Below are 19,398 nucleotides of genomic sequence, written 5' to 3'. Positions count from 1 at the left end.
CCCCATGCCATACTCTTTTCTCCTTCTAATGCCTTCCTTTAGATCTTGCCACACTAATTTTTCTTACACACAGAATTGGTGATGTCACTGACTGCCCTTCCAAGGCTTCCTAATGCTCTCCAGTTAAGTTCAAACTGCTTCACCTGACATTCAAAGTTGGCCATAATTTGAACCCATAGCACCTTTCTAACCTTATTCTTATATGTTTTCCCCTTCAGATCAATTTCCATTATTCTTTTTTTGGCGGGGCTATGGGGGTTAAGTGACTTGTCTAGGTCACACAGCTAGTAAGTGTCAAGTGTCTGAGGCTGGATTTGAACTCAGGTACTCTTGAATCCAGCGCTGGTACTTTATTCGCTGTGCCACCTAGCTGCCCCCAATTTCCATTATTCATAATGGAGTCTGCACAGTTGTAGTACAACTGCACTGCAGGGTCTCCTGCTTTCCCACAGGCCATACCTTCATAATTTCATTTGCTTGTTCCTGCTACCTAAAATTTCCTATTCCTTTTCTACTTGTGAAATTCCTACTGGTCTTTTAAAATGCAATTCAAAATGCTACATACTCCAGAAGGACTTCCTTTATCTAACTGGCAATGCATGCTTTTAAAAATCTTATATAAATATGTACTTATACCTTTCCCATACACTTATTAACTTGTACCACTGTTACCTATGTATTTATATTTTCCTTCTAGAAAGTTCAACTCCATAAAAGCAGGTATTATGTCTTAACTAATCCGCATAACTCACCCCAAACAGTCATCTGCCCATAAAGTTTATTAAGTGGCTGGTGAATCAAATGTAGGGGAATGGCATTCCTGAAATGGAGGTATTTTCATTTCCATTTTTTCAAGTTGGGAAGGAAAGACCAAAATATAGCCTGCAGCTGGGGTTCTCTATCTGCAGCTCAGAAAATATGTAAAACTGGCAGAAGAATGAAGTTAAGAATAAAATAGGAAAGGGGAGAGACTGAAGGCTAATAAATGTATTGTCCTCCATTCCCATTGCAATCTGGTATGGGGAAATGACCCATTTTAAACAAAAGCCAAGTATGAATTCAGTGGAAATCACTTATTAAATAAAAGAAATTTCTGAGCAGGAAATACCTCATACTTGCCTCAAATGCAAAATGGATTCCCTGCCTCCAATTCCTTTTGATAATAAGGAAATTCTACATTGTTCTGAATGATTTTAACTCATACAGAAAAAAAGCTATAGAAAATGATTGGCCAGAAAAAGCCAGTTTGACTTACTTCTAAAGAAACAAAAAACGCAATGTGTATTAGGGGAGAGAAATTAGCCTCTGAGCTTTATACTAAAGGGGGATGGGAAGACTTCTCCACAGAACAGATTTGTGATGTATTTCTACATAAAGGACCAAACAGGGTTTAAAATTCACACCCTTCAGAACACTGAGGCAGTACCTGTGTTGCAGGTATCCTTCATCAGCCGGCATCGATCTTTGACCGAGGATGCGCTTCTTCCAAGTGCCGCCCCTATTGTTGCCCAGTCATTGCCATGCTTTATCCGGAGCCTAAAACAAGAGTCTGCCAATCAGCATTTGGTTCAATTGTTTTCTCCCTTTTTATTTCATCATTTATTCTTCATTCTTCTTCTTCCCATATGACTGGTTTGGAAGTTGTGGGCAGCAATACTTTGAGAGCCAATGTTTGAAAGTGTGGCCTTTTTTTTGGGGTCCACAGTTGTCTGTGGGTGAAAAAACAGGCAGCAATTGCCTTTTTCCTGGGTCAGAGAAGAAATAAGTAACTTGGATATGTCTTCAAAAAAGACCAAAATTTCCCCTTAGCCCACAACTGCTATATTCATATGATCTCCCAGGTATCTCCAGATAATTTTCTTTTTTTAGTAGTCTTCATTTGTTCTTTTTCTACTTGTACTCTGATTTCTTATCTTTCTGGCCCAATACTGTATAACAGAATTTATCCTTAAATATTTCTAACATCTTCTAATGTTATAAGACCACTACTCCATTAAGGTAGAAGTACCATAGTAGAAAGAGAACTGGATTTCAAGTCAGAAGCGCTGGGTAGACAAGAATCTCAGCTCTACTCTTTGCCAGCTGTATAATTAAGCAAGGCATCACCTCTCTGGGTCTCAGTTACAAGGGAGGAGGACTAGATGACTTATCTCTAAGGCTCCTTCCTGTTTCGTCTATAAAATATTGCCATAACACACAAGGTTAAACTGTGCCTTGGGTGACTTATGAATAACCACAGTGGTTTTTTGCTAGGAAACAGCACACACATCAGCAATGTTTGCCAAGCCATCATTATACATGAAATCACAAGGCATAAACTTGGCTTTTGTTTCAATATCGGAGTTAGAAGACATGCTTGTCACTAGTTCTTTATAGGTATAGCTACTTTTAGGGAAGTTGAATAGCATAAGCACTGGAGTCACAAGTGGATCTACTTCTAAAGAAACAAAAAATGAGATCGGGGAAGAAAATGATTAGGACTGAAAGGTCTGAATTCTAGTCCTGACTCTGTCATTGTTAGCCACGGAAAAATCACTTGACTTTCCTAAATTTTAGTCTTCTCATCTGTAAAATGGATATTATAATACATTCTGTAAAAACTTTGGTAGGCTGCAGTGTGGATCAAATAAGAACATTATTTGTAAGTGCTTTGAAAGCTACACAATACTTCAGAATAGGAAAACAGCATTTTCAGTCACTGCTTTATCAATTAGCAAAATATGATTTTCAACTCTTAAACTCCCTTCTAGGGCCAGTAAATCAACACTCACAGCACTCCAAAAATCTCTTAAAATGTCCAAAGCTTTCAAAAGCTTTTCAAAACAAAAGATAAAAAAAGTATATCAGACTTTATTAGTTGAAAAAAACAAACACAAAACAACTTACTCCTTAAGTTTTTCAATTTCTTCAGGAGTATACCTGGAGAATGCCAAGAGAGAAATTTAAAGAATAAGTTAGTATGGAAGAATACAGAGATAAAAACCTTAATAAAAATCAATCTCATGTAAGAAAACAATTTATAAACACTAAGAGATAAAAACGTAAAGACAATTATTAAGACAAATCTACTTTTGTTAACATAATCATAACTTTTAAAGGAGTTTAGTGAGTAGGAAAACTACAAAATGAATGTGAACGTGACTTTTTTTCTTTTCTTTAAAAAAACAAAAACCCCCCAACTCTACTGACCCTGGATTCAGGAGGACCTGAGTTCAAATCCGGCCTCAGACACTTGACACTTACTAGCTGTGTGACCCCGCGCAAGTCACTTAACCCTCACTTCCCCGCAAAAACAAAAAAAACCAAACAACTCAACAAGAAAATCTGCTTTGATTAAACAGTCAGGGTTAATAAGCATGTTTCATTTTTTAAAGGTGCCAGTACATATACGATACTTCCTTACTGTAAGTCACAAACTTAGGTCTGGCATAGGATACCATATGTTTAATATTCTTCAGGAAATTCTTCATCTAAAATGTTTTTCTAACTTTTAACCAAGGCTTTTATACCCACATTTTTTCCTCACCTTAATTTTTAAGTAAATTGTTTTTCTGAAACCATAACTATTCCATAAAGAGGGAAGGTGAGGGGCAGCTAGGTGGCACAGTGGATAAAGCACCAGCCCTGGATTCAGGAGTACCTGTACTCAAAGCCAGCCTCAGACAATTGACACTTACTAGCTATGTGACCCTGGGCAAGTCACTTAACCCTCATTGTCCTGCCAAAAAAAAAAAAAAAAGAAAAAAAAAAGAAAAAGAAAAAAAGAGGGAAGGAGACAGAAAATCTATAGTACCAAATTCCAACATTGGCCCCCAAAAAGTAAAATTCCAGCCAGCTTCTTTACATTTGACCATTTGATAAGCTTTTGCTCTAATTTGAAGGTTGTCTCAGTAACTAGTTATTAAACAACTCAGTGCTACAATATTGTATTCAAAACACTTTGCCAATTTGCCAATAAGTTGCTCATTTTTAAAATATCAAGTCAATCAAAAAGCCCAACATTCTTTATTCTTCCTTCTCAACTGCCATGGAAACACAATTTCTTTTCTTGCATATACATTTAGTTTTTAAAATGTGCTCACATCATGGAGTTGAATATCTGGAGAAAAAGTAGCATAAGCCAGACTGGCAAATGTGCCTAGAGTTCAAGATCTGAACAATATTCATGAAAATAATTTCTAAAATTTCCATGTAGCAATAGTAACGTTTAAACAAAAATATATCTCTTGTACTTTTTCTGGACAACCTGTCACCATGAACAATATATATCTTCTAATTCTTTGCCTGCTTTTGTTCACAGTTACTTTTTTCCACTTTAATTTTGTAAAAAACCTCTGACTTCAAAATGTCCATCTATGGAAAAGGGAGTGTAGAAAATCTTGGCTTCCGAATTATGAAGAATTATTCTCATATTTTACCAACTACTGCACTTTAAATTTGTTACCTTTAGCAACAAATCAGAATTCAATATGAGACAGGTTAAGATCTGGACCTTGGGCAGGAGGATTCTGTTACTAACAAAAGGGGCTTTGTCTAAAGGTAGTTTTGGTCTCACAATACAAATGATAAATGTAGGATTCATAATAATAGGTAAAGCTCTAGTATAAATTCAGATTGGCCTCTTGTTTGGACCTTGGTTATACCTCTTACCGCCACTTATAAGACATGACATTTCCAAATGTATTTGTTCCTAGTCATTAGTCACAACATGTAGTATTAAAGGTTTCCATTTTCATACTTTCCCACATGGTTCCTGTCATCGTACATGCGAAGGACTCTTCTATACACTGCAAACAAAGGCCGGTTCAGACCCCACGCTATAGTCCTGTAGAAATCTTTTCTTTCATCTTTTGACATCTCAAAGATGATTTCTGTGGCATCTTTTATTCCACGTGCCTAAATGGGTTACATTTGTTTGATTTAGGGATTTCGGATACAAATGCATGCAACCATACTAAATTTCCTAAGTCTGTCATTTTTAATCTCAATTATGCCACTTAGAAAAACAATGTCTATACACCATGTTATCAGAAAAGTCACTGACAAACTTAAAAATGATGCAAAAAAAAAGAAATTAAAAAAATATGAAAAATAAATGATAGCAACTTCATTTTACAAATAAAAGGTGTCAAATGCATTTTAAAATTATGAATTTAAAACATTTTCTAAACAGATGATCTTCCATAAAGCTGTATCTGCCTCTTAATTCAATAAACATTTATTAAGCTCCTGTTGTCTACCTCTGCAGATAGAACTGGGATATAAATTGAACACCAAGAACCTATTTCTCAAGAGGAATCTGCTCTTGGTTTACTGTAGTTATTTTTACCTTTCATGTTACTCAAAACATGAGACAGAGGAGAGGTAAGAGATTTAGAGTTATAAGGAATCTCAGAGGTACAACTACTTCATTTTACAGATAAAGAAACTGAAGCCCAGAGAGGGTAAGTGATTTGTCCAAGGTCATACTGACAGGAAGTAGCCAAACCAGTACTGGTACTTAGGTCTGGAGCTTTTTTCTACTATCCTAGGTATCAGGTGCTGACTGAACTAACAGGACTCTTCTGGAGAAGAAGTCACTGTAAAGCAGTCTAAAAAAAGCACATTTGTAATAACAAGTGTTTAAAAAACCAGGCTCTTTCTTTTTTCATGAGCCAATTCCAGCTCTGTACAGTGTTATTTCTATCAATCATTTTTTCCAAGAACCCAAGATGGAAAACTTGGGGGTCATTCATGACTACGCTCTTTCTCTAAATCCAGGTCAATTATTCCTCAATCCTTTCCCAATGCTTCTTTTCCATTTTCATAGGTACCATTTTAGTCCAAACATTTATTAAGTTCTAGTCTGGATGACTGCAGTGACTCAGCTGGTTCATCTCCCTGCATTGTCTTTCTCCCTCAATCACACAGATGGGAATTATCATTTTAGAGGTGAGAATACTGGAATCCACGGAGTTTCAACGACTTGACTGAGGTCAGAGAGCTGAGTCTAGACAACAGATTTTCTTTCAACCACACTGTGCTGCTTACCTTAAGTGCACAGCCCCTTTAAAAATATGTTTAGTACTGTTATTCCTGGCAAAGTTGCCAGTGGGTCATTTGGTAACACTTTAGTACCTTCATTTTATGACTCAACTTTTTTCTCTCTGTAGTTTTGGGTAAATGTAGTCTCTGTGTTGTCCTTCTTAACTACTGGTCACTTAAAACCTAAGGGCCTACGCTGAAAGTCGAAATTGTATATATTTGCATTTAGATTAATTTCTGCAGAGCATAAAGTACTGAATTTTGATATAAGGTTCATCTTATTCAGAGAGTATGCTTGAGACACTAATGTTCCTTTCTATACATGGGAAGAGCAAAAACTACAAAGCAGATTTCCAAGTTGAGTTATATTGAGAATCTGATGGAAGAGCAGGAGAAACTTGGGACATCACTGTTGCCTTCCTCAGAGCTCCTAAAGCACTTGCAAGCTGGTTCACTCATTTGGCAGTCATTGTTGTAAACTTAATTATAATAATTATATACATATATGTCTCACTAAAGCTTTATTCTGATGGATTTTTGAAAGTTATGACAGCTGATTGTCAGTTTTGGCAGGTCCTTCCGAGCTAGAAAGGCTTCAAGTATAGGTCCAAAGATGATGTCTGTTGTCCAAGGACCAATGTAACTAAGTTTGAAGAAACTCATTACCAAGTTGCCTGTAGGGTGATGAATTTTTTGGCCAAAGGAGCTCTGAAAGACCATTAGTATACTGTGGAGTTGTTATTTGCATAGGTGGAGGGAATATCCACGCTGACAAAATCACAGATCATTGAAGCTGAAGAAGTATACATCTTATCTCTTTAGTTAAGACTATAAGATCTTTGAGGATAGGGTACAAGCCTCATATTTTCTGTATCCCCTACAGCATCTATACAGTACCTAACACACAGTAGACACTCAAGAAATATGTTGATTGATTAAGCTAGAGGATAATGGCTAGAATTATTCTCTCTACGATTCTATGGTAGCTCCCTTCTCTTTCTCTGAACTCCAAATATCTCCTATCAGCAAATCCCCTCGATTTTGGACCTAATAGGGTTGGTGAACCATCATTTCTGAGGTAATCCAATAGCTGGTAGCTATGCCTTCACATGAGAAGCAATCACAACTCTTTCTAAACAAGTTAGACCTAATTTGAGGTCAAAGAGGAGAATTAAATTCTTGGCTTTAAGAGCATATGAGTTGAATGGATTCCACAAAGTATAGGTTCTTTACATAATCTTTAAATCACTGGATATGCTTTAAAGTCCTGACAAGATACTAAGAATTTACAAGCCAATTCTTAAGCTGTGATAGCAGAAGTACTTTAGCAAGGAATGTTCAGACTTGAAATCTGAAGCAAAATTTTCAGGTAGTTCAAAATCATGACCATGTACATTAGAATTATGAAGATATATTATGCTAATGAATCCTAATATTGCAAATAACTATAAATTCCTAGGGATATTTGTGTTTAAATTATGTTTTAATTTTTTTACAAACAAATCTGATTAATGAAATATAAAAATATCACAACAATGAAATGTTATATCAAGAAAAGTAAAATTTGAAGAAATGGAGGAAGATTTATATAAAGTGATATAGTTGACAAAACAGATTCAAAACAAATAATCATTGACAATGTCTGTAAAATAAAAAAGGAACAATAACAATGGCAACAAAATCTGGAAAAAATATACAAAAGAAAAAAGGGATGAGAAGGGTACATGAAAGCAAACAGAATGTTTTTATTATTTTGTTAAAGGTAATATAAACAAATGATAATTGACTTAGAGGTTATAGTTTTATGCTTAATCATTTTTAATTTTATTTGAATGATTTGTTGGATTAAATGAATTAAACATAAAAATACATTATAATAGATACCTTTAGATAACGTTCAATATTACTCATTAAAATGTCAATTTCTTCCTTTGACCACATTCCCTGCTTCCATTTATGCCCTAAAAAAAACAATAAGCAATGTCATGTAAACTGTTATTGCTTGCTACCAAGAGTAACAAAGTTATGAGTGATTAAATTTGTAAAACAGACAAATGAACATCTGAAAAAATCCCAACTTCCTAAAGAAATTTGCTTTCACATTACCTGGTTTTATATTATTCATCCTTAAAATTTTTCTCTATGAAAAATTTTGTGAAGGAGGGAAAGGGGGGGGGGAGAATCTATATTAACTACATCAATTTATATGGCCACATTGGCTTTTCAAATCCTAAATTTGTAATGAGAATACCAAACACACACAGCTGATTTTAAGGAAAAAGGAAACATTTAAACAATTTAATGGGAAGTAACATTCCCTTTCATTAGGCACTTTCCTTATCCTTCTGATTCCACATTCCAGTTTTTGAATAGATCTGTGATCTCATTAATTTGGGTATTCCTTCCAATTAATGATGCAGATGACAACCCATTCATATTTGCCCCTGCTACAGGACTATTGCCATAGAGGTTCTGTTCAAAGTGCTGACTTTCTTCAGACTGCATTAACATCATGAATGCACCAACAGAGGACAGAGACGATCTATCTTCTTTCCCAATCACAAACTGGACATCATTTATAGTGCTTCTTCTGCATAATTTTCCATTTGCAAAGTGTTGCTTCTTGCTCATTTCCACTATTCATTCACCTCTCCATTGTCCTTTGGGTGATTCACAATTTCAGTTCTTGTGACTCAGACTAGTGTTTTATGATTCAGTCATACAATATTACCAGAAGAATTTATGTTGTAGTTTAGACATGGAATTTCATCAGTGTGAGGTACTCCCAACATGGAAACTCTCTCCATAGAAACAGATATCGTTTCCATATTTTATCTGATTTTATCCTTAATAATTACATATCTCAGAACTTTTGTCATTTTTATCCTTCTACTTTTGCATAAATTTTGATCTTTGCTCTAGCAAACTGGTAATGTGACTATAAACAGAAAGATGATTAAAGAATGAATTCTACATCAATAATTAGTGGTTTCCTATCTATTAAAATATAATCAACTTTATGTTTTGTTATGTTATTTGATAGACACCATATCCTATATATTCCAGTTCTTTTCTTAAATAAAGGACTGATCTATGGATGGGCATGAGGCTTCTATATATATATAGTCTATAACTTTTTGGCTTCTCTCATCCCTTACTTGCTAATTATATTTTTTTGTCATTCTTATCTATGCCTTCCTTTGCATTGAAAGCACTAAATTTCAAAGCATATATTAACTTAATTTAAAAGATCTTAAGAGTTCTCTTTATTAAATCTCTCTTCATTCTTTGTAGCAGATATTAGTGTATAAGCTGCAATTTTTTTTTTTTGGGCAGGGCAATGGGGGTTAAGTGACTTGCCCAGGGTCACACAGCTAGTACGTGTCAAGTGTCTGAGGCTGGATTTGAACTCAGGTACTCCTGAATCCAGGGCTGGTGCTTTATCCACTGCGCCACCTAGCCACCCCAAGCTGCAATTATTTTCATCATGGTCTTTTTCAAATAAGAATAATAGTTAACATTCATACAGTGTTTTAAGATTTGCAAAGTATTTCACAATATATCATCATGAGCACTTAATAAGAGAAAGTACAAACCATTCTTCTATTCCTTCTTTCTTTTGATTTTGTATATAGCAAGGAAAACAAGATTGATACATCTTAAGTTTCTTCGGTATTATGTCTACTTCTTGATCACTGGAAATGGACCTCACATTTAGACTATCAACAACTCAGTAAATATCTATAGATAGTCTAAAAACTGCCTCCTGTTCCACTATAACTATTTGATGACCTCCTGGGACTGAGAGCACGTGGTATTCTTCTTTGCTTTATGCAAAACAATGTCCTGGGGATAGAAACAGAAAAGCAAGTTCTTGCTTTCAAGTTCATATACTAAACAGAGGAGTGAATGCATTAGGAAGTTTCAGTGCAAACGAAGGGCATGGTGATCCTTAGAGTTCAGTAACAAAGCAGATGGTGATGCATCTTCTTTAGTGTCATTTCCATTGAGAATGCCATATTTGTTTCTGAGCCATCTGATGGTGCCAAAGACTTTGGTGGTGAGAATTTTTTATTCTGGGTCTCCAGCAGCTTTAGCAGAAGCAGTTGCCAGGTTGCATCTCCACAAGGATTGTTCTCGTGCATGATGGCTGTGGGGGCTTGGTTGGAATTAGGTAGTCATGGGTGGACATGACTAAAGAAATCATAGGCATGTGACCAGACCACTGGCAATAAGCTTTTCCTTACTTAGCTAGTCTGGTCCTTGGTAAGCAGCAGATATATACATCCAGAGCCATACTTCAAATCTTTCCAGGGTGGGAGAATCTGACACAGCTTGTGCTCCATTAGCACAATCTCCAAGAAGCCAGTCATCTTCATACTACTGGGGAAGAGGGGAGACAGGTCTTCTTGGAGGTCTAGTTCTATTTTTTGCTAAAATGATGCTTACGAAACTTGTAGGAAGGCCCTTCTAGGTGGTATGTTTGATACTTATTAATGTTTAAATTTACTTTAATTTTAAAAATAATTATTAAGAACAACAAACACATCCCAAAGAGGCTATGGCATATATTAAAATATCTCTTGTAGTTAGTTATTATTCTTCCAATATCATATATGCAGTTAATTCCTTTCTAAAGCTGGATATGGCATACATACATTCATGTGTAATTTAGTACCAACATCCTAGTGGCACAATGTTCAATAATGGTTTTAAAATCTGAGTCACTGATACTCTATTATATTATGCTTTATTAGTTTCCTTTTTCTCCTTTCCACACACTTCATCAACTCACAGCTATATTCATTCCAATACTGACTTTCTACCTTAGCAGTTCTTAGATCCACCCTCATCAACAAACCAGTAGTGCAAACAGTACATACAAAGAATAACCAGATGAGTATCAGACCAAAGTAGCACTGAAGCAATACTCATGAAGTACTCATGAAACAACAACTTGACCTTAATTCATGTTGCCATAGCAGCAAACTGGCAACTACATTATTCAGCCTTGCTACTCCTCTGTGCATAAGAGAAAAGAAAATGTTTTCAGTCACCAGTTAGTGAAGGAAAAAATGCTAAATTTGTTTTTTTGCTTCATTCAGGGACATATTTAATCTAATTTGAGATGTTCAATTAGAAATCTGAAGGTTTGTTTCAGAGAACCCTAGATTTCATTCACTCCATTTCCCACAGGTAGGGAGGATCAAAGTCACTGAGTATCTTACCTTTGTTAGTTAGTGAATCCTTATCCTCTTTAGTAGTAAACCAAGCTTGGCTAACAGCTGAAACTTCTTCATTGCCTAAGGGAGACACATCATCCAACTGTTCATTCTGTAGGATCTTTTAAGGAAAATATGAAGAAAAGATTATTAACTCAACTAATGTCTTATGATTCTGCTGTTCTGTAATTCCAGATATAAATGGCATTTTTTATTAAAACAATGGGAAGTACTTATGGAAATTAAGAATGAGATATGATTATGAAGGATAATAAAAATAATTTGCTCTAAAGGAGTAATAAAAATATTATCTAGTATTTCTGTGGCACTTTACAATTTGTGAAATAATATACATTATTTCATTTTATCTTTACAATAATTCAGGAAGATAGACTCTTGAAGAAACTGAGGCTCAGAGTGATTTAGGTCATACAATTATGAAGTGGCTGAGGCACTTCATGTATAGCAATGTAGCTACTATGCTACTGTTTACTAATTACTTATAGGAAATGATTCAGTGAAGCAAACATTTACTTATGTTTTTATTTAATGTGAAGTTAAAATTGTTTGTATTTTCCTTTCTGTCATTTCACTGTGTGCAATGGTTCATTTTTACAAATTAATAAGAACTTTTTGAACTAGAAGACCTAGGTTCAAATCTTGGCTATTCTACTTATAACCTCTATGACCATGGACAAGTCATTAAACTTCCAATGGATTGTGTAGTTTGAATTCAATCTCTCTGTTGAAGTATTACTATAAAGTAAATCAAAAAAATTTTATTTTGAATTTTTTCTTTGGGATTCTTAAATCTTAAGATAACATGGACAATACCAATTGAGGATAGGCTAAAGAAATTATGGCACATGATTGTAATAGTATATTTATCATATCATATGAAATGACAATTATGAAGAATTCAAACAAGAGCATGTCAAGACTTTATAAACGAAATGATGTAGCTGGAAGTAAGCAGAAGCGGGGGAAATGATACACACATATATGTTAACTACAATAATGTAAATGAAAGAATAAAAGAACTGAATTCTGGGTATTATAATGATCCATACTGAAGCCTAAAGAAAGGATGAGAATGTATACCTCCCCTTCTCTTTTTGCAAAGGTGGGGGACTATGGGTATGGAATGTGGACTATACACTCAGACATGACTGATATGTTCAATGGCTCTGGCTCTGTTGAACTGCTTGTTTGTTTTGTTTTTGTTTTTTTGCGGGGCAATGGGGGTTAAGTGACTTGCCCAGGGTCACACAGCTACTAAGTGTCAAGTGTCTGAGGCCGGATTTGAACTCAGGTACTCCTGAATCCAGGGCTGGTGCTTTATCCACTGCGCCACCTAGCTGCCCCCTGCTTGTTTGTTTTTAAACTGTTATAAGGGATGGTTTGCTGGGTAGAGGAAGTGGGGAGGGATATATTCAGAAAAGAAGATGAAGTACAAACAAAACTATCAATGGAAACAAAGATTTAAAAAGATAGCATGGGGAAAACCAGGTTAGAAACATAATTTCTCTTAAATTCCTCCAAATACTACATTCATGTGCACCATTTATTTCAGGTTTGAATCTTTATAGACTCAAGGACCCCTCAAGTAATCTACTAAGAAGACCGGACTTGCATGCTATAGAGTTCCACAGTGTTTTTGTTTGTTTGTTTTTGCAGGGCAATGAGGGTTAAGTGACTTGCCCAGGGTCACACAGCTAGTAAGTGTCAAGTGTCCGAGGCTGCATTTGAACTCAGGTCCTCCTGAATACAGGGCTGGTGCTTTATCCATTGTGCCAACTAGCTGCCCCCTACAGTTTTGCTAACTCAACAAAGATGACTACAGGAAATTATCAGCAATCTTTACCTCTCCCCAACCCCAGCTATGTGTGGTATTAAAAAAAAAAATCTTATTAAATGAAACTCACCCGTTACAATCCACTATAATTACCACCTATGTTACAATCCTATCACACCTTAAAAAACAGTAAAAAGTTCCAAATTTTATCCTTTCTCAAGACTCTTGATCAACTGGTCTCCTCTCTTATCTTACAGAGAAGATTAAAGTTATCCATTTTGAATTTCTGAATCTTACTTCTTTCACCTCTCAAATCTTGTTTCTTCAAATAGTCCCTAATCCTTCCTCCTTCCACTGGGTCTCAGAGAATGAGATGTCTTCCTAAGATCACCTTGGTAACTCCTTCATTGTCCCCAATATCCTACCCTTTCTGGGGCTTTGCTCCATTAATCATCCCTACATTTGTTCATCTTGAGCAATGGACATGCAACTGGAGGATAAATGTTTGGGAAAGTCAAATAAGCTCTCTGAGTCTCAATTTCCTTATCTGTAAAATGAGTGAGTTAGACATTTGAGGTACCTTCCAGATGCATATTCTAAGATCTTCAATCTTGTGTCTACCCCATTTACTTCCAAATGTGCACAGGTTGTCTCTATCCTAAAAAACTTTCCCTTGACTCTATTACCCCCTCAAATGATCAATCACTCTCTTCCACTCTTATAGAATGGAGAGTCTATGCCAGCTTCCTTAATTTCCTCAGCACTCATTCCTCAGGCTCTTGACAATTTACTTGTTTTCATTATTAAACTATTATCTCCAAGGACTTCTGAAGCATTAATTCGATGACTTTTCCCTCAATCTTCATCCTCTGATAAGTTTACATTGTTTGACTACTATATCCATCTTGATATTTTTTCCCTTTAGCTTCAGTGGCAGTCCCAATCTGGTTCTCCTTTCTTATTGTTCCTTCAAAGTCTTTTTACCTGGTTTTCCTCTTCTACCCCATGTATCTCACCATAGTAGCTAAGATCAAAATTCTGTAGTTTGTCTTTAAATAAAAGATGTTAATATTGAAACTTAGATCAACAATGATAAAAGCCAATCCCATTTGGAGCGAAGTTGGAAGTTTTACCATACCTGAATCTGTGTCACTGTTCCTTCAGTAATCTCATCATCTGCCACCTCTGTGGTAGCAGTCATAGTCACCTCAAAGCTCTGATCATTTTCTGAAACTTCAAGAGATTTAAAATTAGAAAAAAAACTAATTTCCAGAATATATGCAATCAATATGATGATGATAGCTAAATCTAGCTACTATGAAAGCAATAATGAAAAAGTATTTGAACATTTATTTCCTATCATAAAGTTATTATACTCTTGGGCAATACTCTTCCAAGTGGGTGAAAGAACTTCTACTTATCTATAATACTGTGCTAATATACCCATTTTTAAAAGCATATTTTATAACTCCCAAGCAATTATAAATCTATTTTTCACATCTGAAAGTAATAATTTTTGTATTTGAATATATTTAGTGTCACTGTTTTACTTTTGTGCCTTGATGTTGTTCATGTTATTTTTTCAGAGCTAAAGATAGATTTTCTAGGACTCATCTTTATTATCTCAATTAGTCTCATTTGTGAGTAAGAACATACATAAACAGGATTAGGGTTCAGCCTATGACCATGAAATTAACCAAACTGGTAAACATGTAGTTTGAATCCATAACTTTGGCCTTGGTAGCAGTTTACTCTGGTCAAATTACTTTACAAGAAATTAAGTATTAGTAGCATGCTGGATTACTCTAATATTTTAAAATTTCATAAAATTTCAACTTAAGATTTCTTATACATGGCTCTATTTGTGTGGCAAACCCAGTTAAATTCTTAAATCAACTCACAGCAAGTGATTATTAATGAAAGGAGACATCATTACAAGGAAAGAATACTCATTCCAAAATCTCTTTTATTGCCTTCCTACACAGTCTCATAATAAAAGCTAAAAAGTTTATTTCTTATTGAATCTAATAAATAAATAAATAACACTATATGCAAACTGTATATCTATTCATGTAGGTACTTATTTTCATGCTGCATAAGTATATTTAAAAGATTCTGACACTTTTCTCTGAGTCAGAGATATTTTAACCTAAATGATATCAAAATATATCCATGGTGAGAACTTTTAACTTCTTATTTAACATTAATTAAATTAAAATTATGATTTAACTGCCTTGTAAGCAAAAACTCACATAATTTAATTTAATGGCCATGTCAGAATAAGAAAAAAAGATACAGTTTAGACTTTATCTAGAAATGCTGGCTCTAGTGTACACATGAATTTTTAAAGTTTATATTTTAAAAACTAAAAGAATATAGTATACTTAACACGAAGGACTTACGTGGAAGTGCAACAACGGATATGCAGGGTGTAGAATCCTCAATACTCTGGTCATCCTCAGAGGACAAACACAGTCTCTTATTTGGAGGTTCAGTACTATCTTCTGAGTCTATTTCATCAGTCTCTAATAACACAAAATATTCAATACACTATTAACAAAAAGCTCAGGAAAAACTAAAATCAAGGATCAAAAATGAAAAACTAAGACTCAAGCCAAAGAAGACTGGACAGCATCTTCCCTATCCATGTTCCCAAGCTCCCCAAACCTAAGGTGAATGAAGAGGACAGTAGCCAGAAGGCATCTTCTCTATGCTATCAGGATCACTGCCTTTGCTTTGTTGCCCTGCTGACCAAGGGAAATAATAATGCAAAAGTGCTACTTCAAAGGACTCCAGTTTGGGGCATTCTGGCAAATGCTTTACTTAGTCTATAAAGACAACAGTGGAAATGTATTTATCTAGTTGAAAAGTTGGAGTATCTCAATGTATTATAAAAGAGCAGATTAAATGATAACATCCTGAAATTCCTTCAAATTTTTATAAAGGAAGTCTATTTAAGTTGTAATTTAGAGAATAAGGATAATCTAATTTTATCTCTTTAATTTCTAATACAGGGTGTTTCTTCCAAAAGTCTTAGTGGATTTTAAGCTTTAAGAGTGTAGTAAGGGGGCAGCTAGGTGGCACAGTGGACAGAGCACTGGCCCTGGAGTCAGGAGTACCTGAGTTCAAATCCGGCCTCAGACACTTAACACTTACTAGCTGTGTGACCCTGGGCAAGTCACTTAATCCCAATTGCCTCAACCAAAAAAAAAAAAAAGAGTGTAGTAAGACTTTTGGGACATCCTATATACAAATTATATTACTGAAATTGAAGTACATGACAACAAAAGGTGTTAATGTTTGTTTAGCCATCACGACTAAATGACCAACTTCTGAGAATAAAGTGGCAGGGTAAAAGTCATAAATAAAATGCAAAGAAACACAAAATCAAGCTTAATCACGTGAAGACCTTTGTTCCGACTGCATTAACTTTAAATTTCTGCCTGGCTAACTCAATACCAAGGTGACATGAACCTCACAAATTTAGAGATTTAATTATTTAGAGATACTAAGTATCAGTGAATTCTCCATACCATTCTGAGGGCAATGAAGAATAAGGTTCCCTTCTGTGTCCTGGGTCAAAGTCACAGAGTTCACAGTTTCTACTGTCACTGTGTCAGACTCCTCTTCAACTGTGCTCATACTCAAATCTGCACAAGAACAGGCACCAGATTAAAACTTTTTAGGATAAGCTTTAGATAAAAACACGATAAAACAAAAACATGTCTTATGTTTGAGAGATTTTGTTAACTGTGTGTCTCTTATGAGAAATTACAACTGCACGGTAGGTTTCAGGAAAGAAAGCTTACATTTGATTGTGCCCGTAGGCACTTATTCTTCTGGGTAGTAAATGATGGCCTACTATCAGCACCTAGCTAGCCAGGGTTAAAATTAGGAAACTTTCCTTTATAAACTGGCAATTCCTTGCATTTTACAAGTGCTCTGTGGTCACCTGTTATTACATATATAACCCTTTCAGTTAGGGCAGCATTTTTGCAGAATCTAGGTGATAGAAGAGACCTAAAAGACATCCAGTCCAACTTGTACCTGAATAGGAATCCTTTCTATAATTCTTGACAATTGGTATCCAGCCTCTTGTAGACTTCAAGTGAAGGGGAGCCCACCACCTCCTAAAGCAATTAATTACACTTTTGTAAAGCTCTAAATGTTAGAATTTTTTCCCTACAAGGAGCTAAAAATATGCTTCTCTTAAACTTCTACCCATTATTTTTGCTTTTGCTAAAGAGAACAATTATTATTTTTTTTAATTGAGGCAATTGGGGTTAAGTGACTTGCCCAGGGTCACACAGCTAGTAAGTGTTAAGTGTCTGAGGCCAGCATTGAACTCAGGTCCTCCTGACTCCAGGGCCGGTGCTTTATCCACTGCACCACCTAGCTGCCCCCCTAAAGAGAACAATTCTAATCCTTCTGGTCAAATACCTGACAGCAGCTACCATGTCTTCCTTAAGTCTTTTCTTTAGGCTAAATACCCTAGACTTTTCAAATAATCTTCGAACAGCAAGCCTCTAGTCTTCTCACCAACCTGGCCACTTTTCTCTGGATATAGTCCAATCTGTCAACATCCCTGTGAAAACCTCAACTGAAGACAAAAGCTCAAAAGACATTGGATTAGGGCAGAATACAGAAGCATTATAGCACACTAGGCTTCTATTAATTTATCCTAAGATTAGATCAGAGAGGCAAGAGTAAGGATTGGCAGAGTTGATTGAAAGCTGGCCTCAATAATAAAGACCTGGGTTCAAGTACTGCCTCCAAAACATACTGGCTGAGTGAATATGGGGAAATCACTTGACTTCTTGGTATTCTAAGTCAGCGATGTCACACTCAAATAGAAATGGAGGCCACTCATCCTTAATAAGGATCCCTGAAGGGAGCAAACTGAATTAGTTTTATAATGTACATTTACATTTTACTCTGCTTAGGTAGACTTGGGAGCATCGAGGGGATGTAGAGGCCTGCCATCCATGTGCCTGACACCTCTGGTCTAGGCAACCCACTAAGATTGTAAATTCCAAAACAGCTGCCAATCTGCATTGGTACAGGAAGTTTTCTCACTGGGAAACCCCAGTACACAAGAAAACACACACACACACACACACACACACACACACACACACAGATTTTTCAGCCGTCATGTCACACTGCTGACTTACAGTGATCTTATGATCCATTAAAAACAAACAAAAACCCCTTTATCTTTTATTCTACTTTAATTCCTAAAGAAGCATATTTGGCAAAATGCCAACATTTAGTATCAGGTAGCAGACAAAGTTGAGCTGGAATTTGTCTCAGAAAGCCTACTGGATAACTCTATCATGTAAATACTAAAACTTAAAGAAGTCAAATAAACATAACCTCTTTTAGTCCTATCTAATCTAATCTCATATTATATCTATGTCTCTATGAATATAATCACAACTTATTATAAAAGATATGTTCTCTGTCAAACATCACTCGATCAAGAAATGTTATTTAGCACCTCCTATATATGACAGTGTGGCCCAGTGAATAGAGAGCTAACTTTGGAGCCAGGAAGACCTTAAGTTCAAGTCTTGCATCTGATACATCCTAGCAGTGTGACTCTGGGCAAGTTACTCCACCTTTCAGTGGGGCAGGCAACTCTTTAAGACTGCAAGTTGCAGAAAAGGTTCCCATCTATAGTGGTAGATGGAGTTTCCTAATCCAATGTCTTTTGAGCTTTTGTCTTCAGTTGAGGGTTTCACAGGGATGCTGACAAATTGGACTATATCCAGAGAAAAGTGGCCAGGTTGGTGAGAAGACTAGAGACTTGCTGTTTGAAGATTATTTGAAAAGTCTAGGGTATTTAGCCTAAATCACAAGTTTAGGCCCTAGTTTTAGCCCTGGGTGCAAAGCACTTCCCAATTCTCAGGTTAACCATTTAGGATAATACCTTTTTCCAAAGAGGCAAAATGTATTCCTTTAAATCTGACATAGCAAAGATAAAGCTAATGATTTGGTCTGGTAGAAAGGCATGTAGTCTTAATTGACTGTTACTTGTTGTTGCTTTTCTAAATTACTTACAGATAATCTATGCTATCTTTGGATCTATTATTAAAGTTGAGCATTGGTATTAATTATGCTATGAGACATTCTTGTATGTTTTATGGAACTAATGAACTACCAAGTTATTTCCATCTGTAAAAGAGGAACAATATCAATTACTCCCATGACAAGGGATTATATTTGTGATCAATCTCAAGGTTCTTAGAAAAATTAAATGTATATATGATAAAGCTAGAATTAACCCAAACTAGCTAGAATATTTAGTTAATTTGACATCCTCTCCCCAATCTACTTTCCTAAAAGAGACAAATC

At 35.6% G+C, this 19,398-nt stretch overlaps 1 protein-coding gene across 6 annotated transcripts in view; it reads right to left on the bottom strand.

The window, feature by feature from the left end:
* DMTF1 (cyclin D binding myb like transcription factor 1) overlaps window positions 1–19,398 on the bottom strand; it is a 56,802-nt gene that overhangs the window by 22,699 nt on the left and 14,705 nt on the right. For all 6 annotated transcript variants that reach the window (XM_043965782.1, XM_043965786.1, XM_043965787.1 and 3 more), the window contains 8 exons: window positions 16,575–16,691; window positions 15,444–15,566; window positions 14,180–14,274; window positions 11,253–11,367; window positions 7,909–7,985; window positions 4,739–4,896; window positions 2,887–2,919; window positions 1,427–1,536 (listed from right to left, as the gene is read on the bottom strand). In XM_043965782.1, the coding sequence (XP_043821717.1) occupies window positions 1,427–1,536; window positions 2,887–2,919; window positions 4,739–4,896; window positions 7,909–7,985; window positions 11,253–11,367; window positions 14,180–14,274; window positions 15,444–15,566; window positions 16,575–16,683 (820 nt within the window). In that variant the 5' untranslated portion in view covers window positions 16,684–16,691. The remainder of the gene's footprint in view (window positions 1–1,426; window positions 1,537–2,886; window positions 2,920–4,738; window positions 4,897–7,908; window positions 7,986–11,252; window positions 11,368–14,179; window positions 14,275–15,443; window positions 15,567–16,574; window positions 16,692–19,398) is intronic.

The sequence above is a fragment of the Dromiciops gliroides genome, chromosome 5, assembly GCF_019393635.1.
Source record: "Dromiciops gliroides isolate mDroGli1 chromosome 5, mDroGli1.pri, whole genome shotgun sequence".
NCBI classification, from domain to species: domain Eukaryota; kingdom Metazoa; phylum Chordata; class Mammalia; order Microbiotheria; family Microbiotheriidae; genus Dromiciops; species Dromiciops gliroides.
This window is presented reverse-complemented; position numbering and strand designations above follow the sequence as displayed.